This window comes from Perognathus longimembris, chromosome 7 (genome assembly GCF_023159225.1).
Source record: "Perognathus longimembris pacificus isolate PPM17 chromosome 7, ASM2315922v1, whole genome shotgun sequence".
In the NCBI taxonomy this organism is placed as follows: domain Eukaryota; kingdom Metazoa; phylum Chordata; class Mammalia; order Rodentia; family Heteromyidae; genus Perognathus; species Perognathus longimembris.
In genome coordinates this window covers 69806832-69823040 of record NC_063167.1, presented here as the reverse complement: position 1 = coordinate 69823040, position 16209 = coordinate 69806832, and the positions used below count along the sequence as shown (strand labels likewise).

General features: G+C 45.4%; 1 protein-coding gene across 4 annotated transcripts in view; it reads left to right on the top strand.

The window, feature by feature from the left end:
- The first annotated feature begins 439 nt into the window (after positions 1 to 439).
- Positions 440 to 16209, top strand: part of Trim33 (tripartite motif containing 33) — an 83810-nt gene continuing 68040 nt past the window's right edge. For 3 of the 4 annotated variants that reach the window (XM_048351825.1, XM_048351824.1, XM_048351827.1), the window contains exon 1: positions 674 to 1198. In XM_048351825.1, the coding sequence (XP_048207782.1) occupies positions 688 to 1198 (511 nt within the window). In that variant the 5' untranslated portion in view covers positions 674 to 687. Of the gene's footprint in view, positions 1199 to 16209 lie in introns of all 4 variants that reach the window. The other variant, XM_048351826.1, reaches the window with a different exon arrangement.

The following is a 16209-nucleotide window of genomic DNA, read 5'->3' as shown; positions in this document are numbered from 1 at the left end:
TGGCCGCGCGACCCCAGGAAGCACCACGAGGGTTGCTTTCTGTGTGGCAAGGTTCGAGAATCATCTTCAGAAGCTAAAGATGGCTGTCAAGAGGTCCTCCCCTTTCTCCACCGGCTCTCCCAGCCGGTTTTGGGGAGACCTCGGCAGTCCTCGCAGCCCTCCCGGGCCGGCACTGGAGTCCCGGGGCCGCGAGAGGAGGCTCCGCCCGGGACTCGGTCCCCCACCCTCCCACCTTCTCCACCCTCCTCCTCGGATCTCAACGACCACCTGGAACCCACAGCCTCTGGGCCTCACAGTCTCTAGGAGAGAGAGAGAGAGAGAGAGAGAGAGAGAGAGAGAGAGAGAGAGAGAGACGCGCGGCACTGACGCGACGCAGCACGTCGCGCCTGACCGGCCTCGGCAACGAAGCGTCAGAACTGGGTCCGCGCTTGCGCGCTGAACGTCCGCGCGTGCTTTCGTCAGCACGTGCGCGCCCCGCGACCGCCTTCCCTTACCCGCGCGACGCGAGGGCGGGGGCGCTGCGTGCGCGCGCGCTCTCGTGTTCGCCCCTCGCTCGCTCGTTCGCTCGCTCTCGGCGGGCCGCTCTCGCTGAGGCTGCGGCTGAGGCTGGGGGCGGCGGCGGCGGCGACGGCGGCGGCGCGGGCGGCGGGCGGCGCGCGGCGGTCCGGCGGGTTCAAAGAGGAAAACATGGCGGAAAACAAAGGCGGCGGCGAGGCTGAGAGTGGTGGCGGGGGCGGCGGCAGCGCGCCGGGAACCGCCGGGGCCGCGGGGCCCGCGGCGCAGGAGGCGGAGCCGCCTCTCGCCTCGGTGCTGGTGGAGGAGGAGGAGGAGGAAGGCGGCCGGGCCGGCGCGGAGGGCGGCGCGGCGGGGGCCGACGACGACGGGGGGGCCGCGGCCTCCTCGGGCCCGGCCGCTGCCGCCGCCGCCCCTGCGGCCTCGGGCCCCGCGGCTCCCGGCGGCCCCGCGTCGGCGTCGGCCTCGGCCTCCGCGTCGGCTGCGGGCCCGGGCCCCGCGGCGGGGCCGCCGGCCTCGCTCCTGGACACCTGCGCGGTGTGCCAGCAGAGCCTGCAGAGCCGGCGCGAGGCGGAGCCCAAGCTGCTGCCCTGCCTGCACTCCTTCTGCCTGCGCTGCCTGCCCGAGCCCGAGCGCCAGCTCAGCGTGCCCATCCCGGGGGGCAGCAACGGCGACATCCAGCAAGGTGGGTCCGCAGGCCCGCGGGCCCGGGGAGGGACGGGAGGGCGGCAGCGGGGAGGGCCGGGCAGCAGCGACGGCGACGTACAGCAAGGTGCGTCCGCGGGCTCGGGGGACGGCGGCGGGTAGGACCGGGGAGCAGCTATGGCGACGTCCAGCAAGGTGGGCCCCGGGGGACGGCGATGGCGACGTTCAGCAAGGTGGGCCCGGGGAGTCGGAGCGGGCACAGCGGCGGGGAGGACCGGGGAAGGGGCAGCGATGGCGGCGTCCAGCCAGGTGAGCCCCGGGGTCTGCAGGGGTGGGGGCGCGGAGGCCCAGAGAGAGGCGCGGGCTATCCGCGCCAGCGCCGCCGCGGGGTTGGGACCGCCTGGAGCGGCCGGGCGCGCAAGAGTGCATCATTTGGGGTCGGGCGGCCGAGTCTGGGTTGCGGGCGAAGGACTCACGGAGAGCCTGCGGCAGAAAGCAGGTCCGAAGGCGGCGTTGGTCGGCGACGGGCCCGGGGAACCCGAGGCTTAGGCGGGAGACGTGAAGTTGGGAGGAAGGGAACTGGGGAGAGCCGAGCGGGTGCCTTGGCCTCCCCGCGTCGCTCGTTAACGAGCCCCTAGGGTCGGGGCCCGGGGCTGGGACGGAATACAACACCAGGTCTCTCGCAGTCTGGTGGGGGAGGACGGTGTAGCGCAGCGCAGGTTGGTATTCGGTACCAGGGTGGTGGCACAATGGACTTGAAGAGGAAGGGAATCTTTGTGCTCGTAGTTTTGCCAGAAACTTGTTTTTAAGGTAGGTTCCTGCTGCTTTGGTCTTTTGGTTTATTGTTACAATGTAAATAATAGCCATTCATTTATATTTCACTGAGTCAAGCATTGAATGTGAAAATGCTTTATAATTGAAATGCCTCGAAAATGCAAGGTGTTACTGAACAACCTGTGATTTCCTATTGCGGTCTGGAGAATTATCTTAAGTGTTACTCAAACAAGAAATATAGTACCCTTTGTCCTAACTAGTTTTTTTTTTTTTTTTAATATCCACCACTCTTGCTGTTCTCTTTATAGTGTCAGTTGTCAAAGTGTGACTCCTAGGCAAGTGTCAACATCATCAGTCATCAGTCATCATCTGACCTTGTTAGCAATGCAGAATCTTGGGCCCCATTGTAGTAGACCTTTTGACCATGAATGGATTTTCACAGGTTCTCTAGGTGATTCTGAAGTGTACACTTAAGTTTGAGAGCCATTATTTTTAAATAAAGGGTTCCTTTCTTCAAATGTCTACCAAGAAAGACTCCTGTAATCATTTTAAAGTAGTCCTCTAGGTCACTTTCTGACATGCTTTTTTTCCCCTTCATAGCTCAGCTAGAATCCAAGATGCCAATTTTTGTTTACCTACCTCTTTCTTTCTTTCTTTCTTTCTTTTTTTTTGCCAGTCCTGGGCCTTGGATTCAGGGTCTGAGCACTGTTCCTAGCTTCTTTTTGCTCAAGGCTAGCACTCTGCCAACTTGAGCCACAGCACCACTTCTGGCCTTTTCTATATATGTGGTTCTGGGGAATCGAACCCAGGGCTTCATGTGTAGGAGGCAAGCGCTCTTGCTATTAGGCCATATTCCCAGCCCCTGCCCATTTCTTTTATTAGGATTTTGCAGAACAAATGGCTTTTGAGTGAAAAAGAATCAGCTAGAGAGCTTTTAAAATGCTGATAGAGCAGTTTCTTCAGACCTTGATTGAGTTGATTTGGGGTTGACTATTTGTACTTTTTTTTTTCTTTCCTCCAATGCTGGGAATTGAATCCAGGGCCTTGCACAGGCTAGGCAGGCTCTCAACCACACAGGTCCTCCCTTCCCCCAGCTCTTACCTTTTACACTTTTATTGAGTACCTCATGTGAGATTCTGTTGCTAGTGATACCCTCCACACTTTGAGGAACTTGTATTTAAATACTTTGAGAACCAAGTTTAATTTTTTGTTGAGTGTTTGGAAAATCAGAATAAACTAGCTCTTATTTGCTGAATCTCAAATGTAAGCTTTTCAATGAGATTTTTTTTTGGTTCCTCTTCAAGTTGAATCAGAAAATCTTTTAATAGAGGTTGTGCAGAAATCTATAATGTGGCAATAAAAAAAAATATATATATTTTTGCTAGTCCTGGGCCTTGGATTCAGGGCCTGAGCACTGTCCCTGGCTTCTTTTTGCTCAAGGCTAGCACTCTGCCACTTGAGTCACAGCGCCACTTCTGGCCATTTTCTGTATATGTGGTGCTGGGGAATCGAACCCAGGGCTTCAAGTATACGAGGCAAGCGCTCTTGCCACTAGGCCATATCCCCAGCCTAAAAATAAAATTTTAAGATGAGTGTTGGTGGCTCATGCCTGCAGTCCTAGCAATTCAGGGAGCTGAGATCCAAGGATCATGGTTTGTAGCCAGTGGCTGAGACTTTGAGCCACAGCTCCACTTCTGGTTTTCTGGTGGTTAATTGCAGAGAAGATTCTCAGGAACTTTCTTAACCAGGTTGGCTTTGAACCGCTATCCTCAGCCTCCTGAGTAACTAGGATTTACAGTTCTGAGCCACCAGCACTCAGCTTGACTGAGACTCTTATCTCTAAGTTTACCACCAAAAAGCCAGATTTGGAGCTGTGGTTCAAATGGTGAGCACTATCCTTGAGTACAAAAGTTGAGGAACAGCACCCAGGCCCTGAGTTCGAACCCCACATGCATACCCCTTCCCCAAATTTTGATACTATCTGAACATATTTCAAATGAGCTCTTGAAGATGAGACTTGTGGGGCACATCTGAGACAGTGCAGTGAGGGGGCAGGGGAATGGATTAGGATTAGGCAACCTCAGCTGCTTTTAGGAAGCTGTGTCCTGTTCTGGTCCTCTGCAGTGTGAAGAGACCTGTTCTATAAAATTGTATGATTCATTTGTCTTAACACTATTTTAAAAAAATTTAATATTTTTTTTATTTCATTTTGAGACAGGTCTACCTGGTTCTAGGTTCAGTACTTTTGTAGTTTCTGAGGTGATAGTAGGGTTAACATAAACTTGGTTCTAAGGCTGAGCTTGGTAGCCCATTCCTTAATTCCAGCACTTAGGAGGTTGAGGTAGGAGGTTTGTGAGTTAGTGGCCAGTATTGGCTATGTAGCAAGACCTGTCTCAGACCTACAACAAAAACACTGAAAAATAATTCTGTGTCTGAATTCCTCATCTCTTGTGAACATTCTGAAATAGTAAGTGGGAGAGGAGAGTGCAGAGTTGAAGAGCACTTGGTGTTTCTGCCTTTCTCACAGATCAGCTGAGTTTCTCCCAGGAGATGTACTGGAGGCCCTAGAAGATTTTGCCCCAGGGGTACATACACTGTAGAGCTAGAGCAGTTGTTGCCTCTTTTGTGTGGCTTATCTGTTTGGGACACTTTTTAGGCTCTCCTTTCTCTAATGTCCCATTTTAGTGCAATAAATTTGAGTTTCTTTTTTTTTTTTCTTTCCTTCCCAGTGCTTAGGCAAGGTCTCTACTACAATTATATCCCCAGCCCCAAGTTTGAGGTTCCCATCACACCTCCCTGACTCCCAGTAGGATCTCACCAGTCTAGGCTAGGCTCCTACTTCAGTACTCTGAGTGCTGGGATTGTAGGTATATACCATCATGACTGGCTAATCTTTTTTTTAACCAGTCCTGTGGCTTGAACTCAGGGCTTGAGCACTTGGCTTCTTTTTTTTTTTTTTGCTCAAGGCAAGCACTCCACCACTTGTGCCACAGTACCACTTCTGGCCTTTTCTGTATATGTGGTACTGAGGAATCGAACCCACGGCTTCATGTGTGCTAGGCAAGCACTCTACCACTAGGCCATTATTCCCCGCCCATGACTGACTAACCTTCAGGGTAATTTTCTGTGAGTGAGTGAGAGTGTGTGTACTGGTCCTGAGTGAATGGACACAGTCTGTGTGCTTTTGTGCTTAAGGCTAATGCTCTACCACTTGAGCCACAGCTCCACTTCAGGTTTTTTAGTGGTTACTTGGAGATAAGAGTTTCAGACTTTACTGCTTGGGCTGGCTTTGAACTGTGCTCCTCAGATGTCTGCTTACTGAGTAGCTAAGATTACAGGTGTGAGACATCAACATTGGACAAGGTTGCATTTTTTGAATGATAATAGTCTCACAGAAACAGCTAGTCATCAAAGATGTTTCAGAGGGCTTGGCTTATAACTTAGTGGTAGAGCTCTTGTCCATCATGTTTGAGGCCTTAGTTCCCAACACTGCCACCAAAAAAATCACTGAAACATTTTAACCTTGAAATTCCTTAAACACACAGAATTTAGGAATCAGATCACCTAAATTCATTTCTGAGCTTTACCATGTACTGTCTAAGTGACCATCAATACTTAGCATCTGTAAATTGTGATTAGTATTACCTGCCTCAATGCATTGCAAAGCATTAAACCCCAATCAGTTGTGCTAAAATTCAGTCATCTTCCAGGTCCCTATTTCCCTTGTATCTCACAGTTAACAGAAGAAGGAAAATAAATTGTTGGTATTTTCCTAGGCGTTCTACATCTACTTTGTGTAGCATATTGATAAAAGTCATTTAAATTCTGAATCTACCTAAATCTTGTAGAAGTTTATAAACTAGTGTTTTAAATCCTCTTGATAATGTGTAGTGCCTGTGCATAAAGAGTTCTAGCTAGTTGCTTTTTATTTCTTCATCTGTCCAAAGAGAATACTTACTTAAAAACAGTAATTCCTGCTGGCCTTGGACTCGTGGTCTTTGCAAGTGGTCTCCTGATTCAGGCTCCTGAGTATTTGGGGTTATAGGCCAGGGCACTGCCCTGCCTCGGTAAACAGTAGTTCTTAGTTTCATGTATGGTTGTAGGATTGTGGTATCTCTGAGACCTTCCATAGTTTGCAAGGTTAAAGAAATTTTCATAACTATACTGTTTGGTTATTTATCTACTTACCCTGCTAATTTAGGAATGGTGAAAGGCAGTGATGGGTCAAACTTAGCGTGCTTTTAAAATAGTGACTTCAAGCATCCTCATAGTCATTTGTGTCTTTACTGGCACACTGCTAGTATTCTAAGTTGAATTAGTTTTTTCCCCCCTTGGAAAATAATGCTTACTTGAGGAGATGATTGATAGAGTATGTTTTTGAGCATGGGTATTTGGCAGCCATTTTCTGAAGAATGAATGGAGCCTGTCCCTTCCAGGAAGACAACTGATTTTATATCTGACCTTATGTATTGCCAGGGATAAATGTTTGAGCTGAAGTGAAAACTAGAATTTTGGAAAATTTGGATCTGTTGCTATGAACTGAACAGTTCTTTTTTTTTTTTTGGCCAGTCCTGGGCCTTGGACTCAGGTCAGGGCCTGCCGCGCTCAAGGCTAGCACTCTGTCACCTGAGCCACAGCACTCCTTCTGGCCGTTTTCCATATATGTGGTGCTGGGGAATCGAACTGAGAGCTTCATGTATAGGAGGCAAGCACTCTTGCCACTAGGCCATATTCCCAGCCCTGAACAGTTCTTTAAGCCTTTTTCTCAAGATTGGTAGTGGTTTTAATTTCTTTTTTATTATCTTTGGTTGTACAAAGGCATTGTCATTCAACAAAGTAGTTTATGAATACAGTGCATCTTGATCAATGTGACATTCTTTCAACATTCTCACCTGTGATACTAGTTTCTGTTTTTGTTTTTTGAGTTTTTTGGGGGGATATTATGCAATGAACTGTATTTGAAAGATCTGCATCATTTATTGAATTACTGTTTGTTTGTTTTTTTTGTGCCATTCTTGAGTCTTGAACTCAGGGCCTGAGCACTGTCCCTGGCTTCTTTTTGCTCAAGGTTAGCACTCTGCCGCTTGAGCCACAGCATCACTTCTGGCCTTTTCTATGTATGTGGTGCTGAGGAATCGAGCCCAGGGCTTCATGTATACAAGGCAAGCACTCTACCACTAGGGCATATTCCAAGGCCCTGAATCACCATTATCCAAATGACCAGTGTGTGTAATGTTAGAAAAATTATGTGTAAGAAAAAAGGTTCAGGGCTGGGGATATGGCCTAGTGGCAAGAGTGCTTGCCTCGTATACATGAAGCCCTGGGTTCGATTCTCCAGCACCACATATACAGAAAACTGCCAGAAGTGGCGCTGTGGCTCAAGTGGCAGAGTGCTAGCCTTGAGCAAAGAGAAGCCAGGGGCAGTGCTCAGGCCCTGAGTTCAAGGCCCAGGACTGGCAAAAAAAAAAAAAGAAAGAAAAAAGGTTCAGAGTACATAATGGCCAGCAAATAGATTTTAATGTAAGTAAGAGTAGTAAAAGTTCCTTGATGAGATTTAAGGTTATACATTACTACTGGTAATTAAGAAATACACTTTTACAGTTTTTTTGTATTATATAAAAAATTACCAGTTTGCCACATTACTTGAAAAAAAGGCTATTAAAATATATTCTTTACTTTTTCTTAAGCTCATGATTGTATAAAGCCAGGCTTTATTTTATTTATTTTTGCTGGTCCTGGGGCTTGAACTCTGGGCCTAGGCACTGTCCCTGAGCTTCTCTGCTACCAGCTTTTGGGTGATTAGTTTCACAGACTTTCCTTCCAGGCTGGCTTTGAACTTTGATCCTCAGATCTCAGCCTCCTGAATAGCTAGGATTATAGGTATGAATGTGCCACTTGCACCTACCCGGCCTTTTTTTTTTTTCCCCCCAAAGAAAACAGTGCATTAAAGCAGATTAAATAAGCCAAGTATAATGATGCATGTCTGTAGTCCAGCTACTCTGGAAGCTGAGGAAGGAGGATTACTTGAATTTATGAGTTCAAGCCAGTCTGGGCAAACATAATAAGAATGTGTCTCAACAAATAACCTGGATTGTGAAACATTCTGTATCTTCTACTAATCCAAACCTTAAAGAGATTGAAATATAGAATGATTTATCTTTAATATGTCTGTGTATATATAATGGCATCTGAGTGTACATTATATATTACTGTATGTGTGCATGTGCTGGTCCTGGGGCTTGAACTCAGGGCCTGGGCACTGTCCTTAAGTGTTTTTGCTTAAGGCTAGTGTTCTATTGCTTGAGCCACATCTCTATTTCTAGCTTTTCTGGTAGTTAATTGGAGATAAGAGTTTTATGGACTTTTCTGCCTGAGCTGGCTTTGAGTGGGGCTTCTCAGAACTCAGCCTCATGAGTAGCTAGGATTACAGGCATGGGGCACCAGTGCCTGGCTTATATTTCATATCATGGGACTGGGGATGAAACCCAGGACTTCATGCATGCCAGGCAAGCCACACTACCCTGCCCTGTGTGCCCAAGGCTGCCTTCCTTCCTTCCTTCCTAGTCCTGGGGCTTGAACTCAGAGCCTGAGCACTATCCCTGGCTCCTTTTGCTCAAGGCTAGCACTCTACCACTTGAGCCATAGCACCACTTCCAGCCTTTTCTGTTTATGTGGTACTGAGGAATCGAACCCAGGGATTCGTGCATACTATGTAGTACTCGACCAGTAGGCCACATTCCTGTCCCCTCTGTCGATTTTTCTTAGAATACTTTTGTAGGAGTCCTAACTTAAATTTTGTTTGTTTTTATTTTTTAATGGTACTGGGAGTTGGATTCAGGGTGTCACATTTCCTAAGAAGTGCTCTATTACCTGAGCCAGGCTCCTATCTCCTTTTGCTTTAGTTTTTAAAATTATTATTATTAGTATTAGACTTAGGTCTTGCTTTTTGCCCAGGGCTTGCTTTGGATCTCAGTTTTCCTACTTCTGCCTGCTGAGTAGTTAGGATTATAGGCATTAGCCACTATGCCTAGTCCCAAGTTTGTACATTCATTAGATATACAGCTTACTTTGTGGCGTGCTTTTAGTAATTGGAATTTTTCCCGTCTATCTTTCAGCTTTTTTTTTTTTTTTTTCCAACCCTGGGGCTTGAACTCAGGGCCTGAGTACTGTCCCTGCTTCTTTGTGCTCAGGGCTAGCACTCTACCACTTGAGCCACAGAGCCACTTCTGGCTTTTTCTATTAGATATGTGGTGCTGAGGAATCGAACCCAGGGCTTCATGCATTCGAGGCACGCACTCTACCACTAGGCCATATTCCCAGCCCCTGTCTTCTTGTCCTCATGCAGTTCCTACCCTCTTGACTTCGAGCATATGTTGAGTTTATTTTGACCTTCAATATATCTAGATGTTTCCAACCAGGGAGCCAAATCCATTCAGTGGTGGAGAGAACAGTTTTTCAAGGAAATAGTATTTAGACAACTGAAATGAACTTGGAACCTGCCCCATACCAAATACACACATTAACTTGAAGTAGGTGCGTGAACAACCTAAGTGCAAAAAGCTATAAAATTATAAAACTCTTAGAAAAGAGAACGAGGTGGGTCGGTTATTTATTTATTTACTTATTTGTGGTACTGAGGCTTGAACTAGGGCCTCTAGGGTAGGAGACATTGTATCACTAGAACCATACCTCTAGCCCTAAGGCAGTGGAATCTTTTTTTTGGGTGTTGGTGTTGGGCACTGTCCTTGAGCTCTTCAGCTCAAGGCTACAGCTGTACCACTTGAGCCACAGTGCCACTTGGAGATAAGGGTCTTATCAGTCTTTCCTGCCCAGGGTGGCTTTGAACCGTGATCCTCAGATCTCAGTCTCCTGAGTAGCTAGGCTTACAGGTGTGAACCACCAGCGCCCGGCTGTGGAATCTTTTATATGATAGTAAAAGAATGAGCAAAGAAGAAAAAAAATAGGCTAAGCACATTATCAAAATTAAAACTTGTGCATTAAGGGACATTTTTTAAAAAGTGAAAAGAAAACCTACAAAATTTGAGAAAATAGTTGTATGTCATATATTGGATAAGGATGTAGTATCCAGAAGATACAATTTAATAAAGAGAAGTCAGATTAAAAATAGGTCAGACATCTGAATGGACATTTCTCCAAAGAAGATGTGTAAATGGCCAATAAGCACATGAAGAGATATTTAAAAATTCTTTGTAATTTAAGAAAATGTAGTCTTCGCTGGTCCTAGCTACTCAAGAATCCTCAGGATGGGACCTGGAAGATCTCTATTCAAAACTAGCACAGGCAGCAGTTCTTGAGACTTCATCTTCTTTTTCTTTTTCTTTTTTTTTTTGGCCAGTCCTGGGCCTTGGACTCAGGGCCTGAGCACTGTCCCTGGCTTCTTCCCGCTCAAGGCTAGCACTCTGCCACTTGAGCCACAGTGCCGCTTCTGGCCGTTTTCTGTATATGTGGTGCTGGGGAATCGAACCGAGGGCCTCGTGTATCCGAGGCAGGCACTCTTGCCACTAGGCTATATCCCCAGCCCTTCATCTTCAATTAACCAGCAAAATGCTGGACTGGATGCATAGCTGAAGTGTTAAAAGGTCAGCCAGGAGCAGGCAATCTGAGAGCATGAGGCCGTTAGTTCAAACCCTTATATTGGCACCAAAAAAGGAGAAATATCAGTGGTAGCACAAAGTCCTAGGTTTGATCGTGTGTGTGTGTGTGTGTGTGTGTGTGTGTGTGTGTGTGTGTGTTGTAAACAAAACCACAGGGAGATACGTAACACAGTGAGATATATGTCTCCGGTCTAAAAACTAGAAATTGTTGGCGAGGATTTTGGGGAAATAGAGCCCTTATAAATTATTGGTGGAAATGTAAAATGGGGCTGCCATTGTAGAAAACAGTTTGGTGGTTCCTCAAAGAGTTAAACATAGAATTAATGTGTCCTAGCAGTTCTAATCTTATGGTCTTGGTCACTCCCAAGGGATTGAAAAGAGGCACTCAAACAGATCCCTGCATTGCAGCATTTTTCAGTGCTGGGGATAGAACTCAAGACCTTGAGCCCAACCCCAGTCCAACCTTACATAGCCGAAAGGTGGAGGCAAAACTTCTTGTGTCCATTAAGAGAAGCATCTATAACCATGTAATATATATATATATATATATATAATGAGATAAGATGAGACGAGTGTTGTAATACACACCTACAATCCCAATACGCAGACTATTGATGCAGTATAATCATGAGTTGAAGGCCATTCTGAGACACTGCCACCTGGCACCCCAAATGAGGTTCTTAATGGCTACTACAGGAATGAATCTTTGAAACAAAAGTGAAAGAAGCCACATAGAAGATGGCAAACATTTTATGATTAACATAATATGGAACATTAGGAATAGGAGCACTCAGAGAAAGTAGATGTTTTATTGTTAAGTAAATGTTTTACTAGCATACAGTATTTGTACAACCCAAGGTCTTTCACATGTCAGACAAGTGCTCTGCCATTGACCTATGGCTGCAGCCTCAGGATTCTGTGTTTTAAAATTTGCCAAGTTAGGGCTGGGAATGTGGCTTAGTGGTAGAGTGCTTGCCTAGCATGCATGAAGTCTTGGGTTCGATTCTTCAGTACCACATGAGAGCTGTGGCTCAAGTGGTAGAGCTCTAGCCTCGAGCAAAAGAAGCTCAGGGACAGTGCTTACTTAGACCCTGAGTTCAAGCCCCAGGACTGGCAAAAAAAAAAAAAAAAGCCAAGTTAGTAAAATATATTAGTTGTTGCATTGCTATAATACAGTCTTCATGGACTTGAGCAGAGTGACAAAAATTTGACTTAACCTAACACATTTCCAGAGGTTAAACAAGGCCACCCTCTTCTCCCCTCTCCTAGGTGGTGAGGCTTGAACTCTGCCTAGGTGCTGTCCCTGAGCTCTTCAGTTCAAGGTTAGCACTCTACCAATTGAGCCACAGCATGCCAGTTCTGGTTTTCTGGTGGTTTATTGGAGATATGAATCTCACGGATTTTCCAGCCCTGGCTGGCTTTGAACCATGATTCTCAGATCTGTCTCCTCAGTAGGATTATAGGCATGAGCCACCAGCACACTCAGTGCCTAAGGTCTTTTTTAACAGGCTTATTTCAGCATGATGTTTTCAAGACTCATCCTGCTGTAGCATGTATCTGTACCTTATTCTCTTATGTCCTTCCTGTGGCTGTACTACATTTAACCATTTGCCAGTCAGTGAACACTTGAATTGATTGGTTTTTTTTTTTTTTTGGGTGTCATGAATAATATTAAGAATATTGTGTATTGCATGTGTTTTTGGGTAAACTCTTAAAATTGAAATTACAGGTCCCTTCCCCCTTTGATTTTTTTTTTTTGGTTGCATTTTATTTCATTTTTTTCACCCTTCCTACTTGGGATTGAACCCATGGCCTCACGTATGCCACTGAGTCACTTCTCTGGTGTAATGTGTGCAATTTTGTAATCTCTGTGCAGCAGATTCTGTGGACTTTTTTTTTTTTTTTTTGCCAGTCCTGGGGCTTGAACTCAGGGCCTGAGCACTGTCCCTGGCTTCTTTTTGTTCAAGGCTAGCACTCTGCCACTTGAGCCACAGCGCCACTTCTGGCCGTTTTTTGTATATGTGGTGCTGGGGAATCGAACCCAGGGCCTCATGTATACAAGGCAAGCACTCTTGCCACTAGGCCATATCCCCAGCCCCCTGGCTGTTTTCTATGTATGTGATGCTGAGGAATCGAACCCAGGGCTTCAAGTATACGAGGTGAGCACTCTTGCCACTAGGCCACTGTGGACATTTTTGGAGAGACATTACTCCTGTCATAATTTGTATAGCCACTCCAGCTTTCTTATGGTTGTTGTTTGCATGAAAAATCTATTTTACTGCTCTGAGTTTACTTACATATCTAAATTATTTTTTATGTAAACAGTATGTATTATAATGTTTTGGTGCTGAGGATTGAAGCTAGGACCTTGTATATGCTCGCCTGCCCTTCAGCAGTCAGCTTTTGGTTGGTGGGTTAGTCATTGACATTTAGAATGATTTTTTTTTTTTTACCTGCCATTGTGCTTTATTTTTTTTCTTTTGCTCCTGTAGCACTCTTTGGTCTATTTTCCATTACTAATTGCTTTTGTGATGCTGATCTTCTTCACAGTGCCAGTTGATATTTGTTTATTTTTACTTGGTGACTTATTTGGATGGATCATTTTAGTGAAATCTATTTTTACTGCAATGTGAAGCTTTTGGTGTTTCTGCAGAGGGCATCAACCTTGAGCATGTGTGGTTACCTTGAGATAAAATGGTTTTAGCAGGGCTCTTGACTATTTGAACTCTGTAATCTGTCTCTGTGTGTTGGAATATCACACTTACTTAGCAGTAACACTCTACTAATTATGATCTGATTGTTGTTTTTGACAGGTCCCTGGGATATACATTTCACCACAGTATATTATCATTATCCCCCTTCCCAATAGTCTCTGAGACTAGAGATCTGTTAGAGGTTTGTTTCTAGTGGTTTCTTTCCTTGATGTTCCCCTCTTCCTTATTCCACTCTCCTTTTTGTGATGATCCTGGGGCTTGAACATAGGGCCTGGGTATTATCCCTAAGCTGCTTTTTGCTCAATAGTAGTGCTCAACCACTTGAATCACAGCTTTACTTTCAGCATTCTAAAAAGTAGTTTGTAGGAGTTAAGAATTTTAAGGACCAGGTGTCGGCAGTGTCTCCCTTAATCCTATCTGTTTGGGAGGCTGAAATCTAAGGATCCTGGTTTGAAGCTAGCTTGGGCAGGAAAAATCCAGAGACTTGTTGTTTGTTTTTTTTTCCTAGACCTGGGGCTAGAACTCGGGGTCTGGGCTCTGTCCCTGAGTTTCTTTTGCTCAAGGCTAGCACTCTACCACCAGGCCACAGTGCCACTCCTGGCCTTTTCTGTTTTTATGTGGTACTGAGGAATCAGACCCAGGGCTGCATGCACAATAGGCAAGCACTCTACCACTGAGCCACATTTCTAGCCCCAGAGACTCTTTATCTCTAATAAATACTCCGGAAAAAGCCAGAAGTGGCATTGTGGCTCAAGATGTAGACAGCCTTGAGCAAAAGAAGCTCAGGGACAGGGCCCAATCCCCAGGTCTAGCACCCCCCCCAAAAAAAAATTGTAAGGACTTAACTGCAAGGGTTAGTTTTTAACCATGATCTTTAAATCTCTCAGCCTTGGTTAGCTAGGATTACTGATGTGAATGAACCACTAGGGTTCTCTCTTGGACACTGATTGGCCTGTGGTGTAGTTATTCTCATGGATCTGCCATCTTCCTCTTGTTCGCTTCAAACTCATTTATTTATCTATCTATCTATCTATCTATCTATCTATCTATCTATCTATCTATCTATCTATCTATTTATTTATTGCCTTGGTTCTCTCTTGGACCCTGATTGGCCTGTGGTGTAGTTATTCTCATGGATCTGCCATCTTCCTCTTGTTTGTTTCTAACTCATTCATTCATTCATTCATTCATTCATTTATGGCCAGTCCTGGGCCTTGGACTCAGGGCCTGAGCACTGTCCCTGGCTTCTTTTTGCTCATAGCTAGCACTTTGCCACTTAGCCACAGTGCCACTTCTGGCTGTTTCCTGTATATGTGGTGCTGGGGAATCGAACCTAGGGCTTCATGTATACAAGGCAAGCACTCTTGCCATTAGGCCATATTCCCAGCCCACTTTATTTTTTTTTTGTAATTTATTAATTAAAGAAAATTTTTTGACAAGGTGTTGTGCAAAAAGGGTACAGTTACATAGGACAGTGTGTACGTTTCTTGTGATATCTTACACCCTGTTTTTCTTTCCCTTCCCTAGGTCAGTAGACATATATACAATATACAATGTACCAAGAACATATACAGTAGCCACGTGGCCTACGCCGAAGAAAATTCGCCTAGGGCTTTAAATGTAATGTCGACAATAGACAATATGTCGACAGTAGTCTTATATGAACATGCATACATAGCTTTTGAGCTATTGTGATACACTGAGAGGTCAATTTTTGACCTTTATATGTTGAGTAGTTGTTTGGTTTTAGTTACATAGTGTAGGGTCGCTGACCCAAATCTGTGGGAAATACCATTTGACAAGTTTTTGGTTTCACAGACCTTGTCTCTACTGTCTCCCCTCCCCCCACCTTAACAGTCATATATCAGGGAGATCATGCCCCTTTGTTTTCTGTGTTCTAGGCTTGTCTCGCTCAACATTATTTGTTCAAATTCTGACCACTTCCCTGCGAATACCAATATTTCACCATTTCTAATCGCTATGTAGTATTCCATTGTGTATAGGTACCATATTTTTTGGATCCATGCATCTGGGTTGTTTCCATATTTTGGCTATTGTGAATTGTGCAGCGATAAACATGGAAGTGCAGATGTCTTTTTGATATCTTGGGACCTGTTGTTCAGGATATATGCCTAGGAGTGGTATGGCTGGGTCATAGAGTAGGTCCAGCCCACTCTTTCTTGTTTTTAAGAGTGCCCTTGGGCTTGAACTTTCCTACATTCTGTTCCGAATAAAGTCAGTTTCCTTGTGAGGGGTTTCAAAGCTCTTTGTTCTGGCTTTCCTTTTCCCTTGGGCAAATTCTTTGAGCCTGTGCTCTGAGTGGTAGATGGAGAGAGACAGAGCCTCACTTCCTGGGGTGACCAGAGCAGGATATTGGGTGTGGCAGCAGCCTCTCTCTCATTGGCCTGCCAGTTCTCATATGGATCTCCCACTATCCAGGTGACTGGTCTCAACAGCTTTTGGCCTGTGGTAGCTGGATAAAATTTTTGCTCTAGGAATAGGGTGTGAGGAAAAAAAGAAGCTTCTGATTTTCTGGCTACACTAACTGAAAGTTTAGTTCTTGGAGTCAAAAGATGAGTCACTGCTAGTCTTGTTGGGGAGGTACTGTAGTCCTTGACTTGGAGTTGGTGAGAGAAGTCTTCAGGTATCTCACCTGGAGTGTTGCTTCAGGCTGAGTTGGTAACAGGGATAGAGGCTTAGGTGCCATAGACTAGTTGCTTGTGCCAAGATTTAGTATATTTTCTTGCATGAACAATTGTTAATTTGCTTTATAACTCTGGCTCTGTTTTCAGAGAGTAAATGGTTGCTGTCATATTTATCTGTCTATATCTGTATATCTAATTACATATCTTAAGTAGGTGGTGCTGCTGTTTGAACTAATAATAAGGGCTTTACCATTCTAGCCACATCTGCAGCCCTTTTTACATCTATTTTTATTTTTCAGGTTG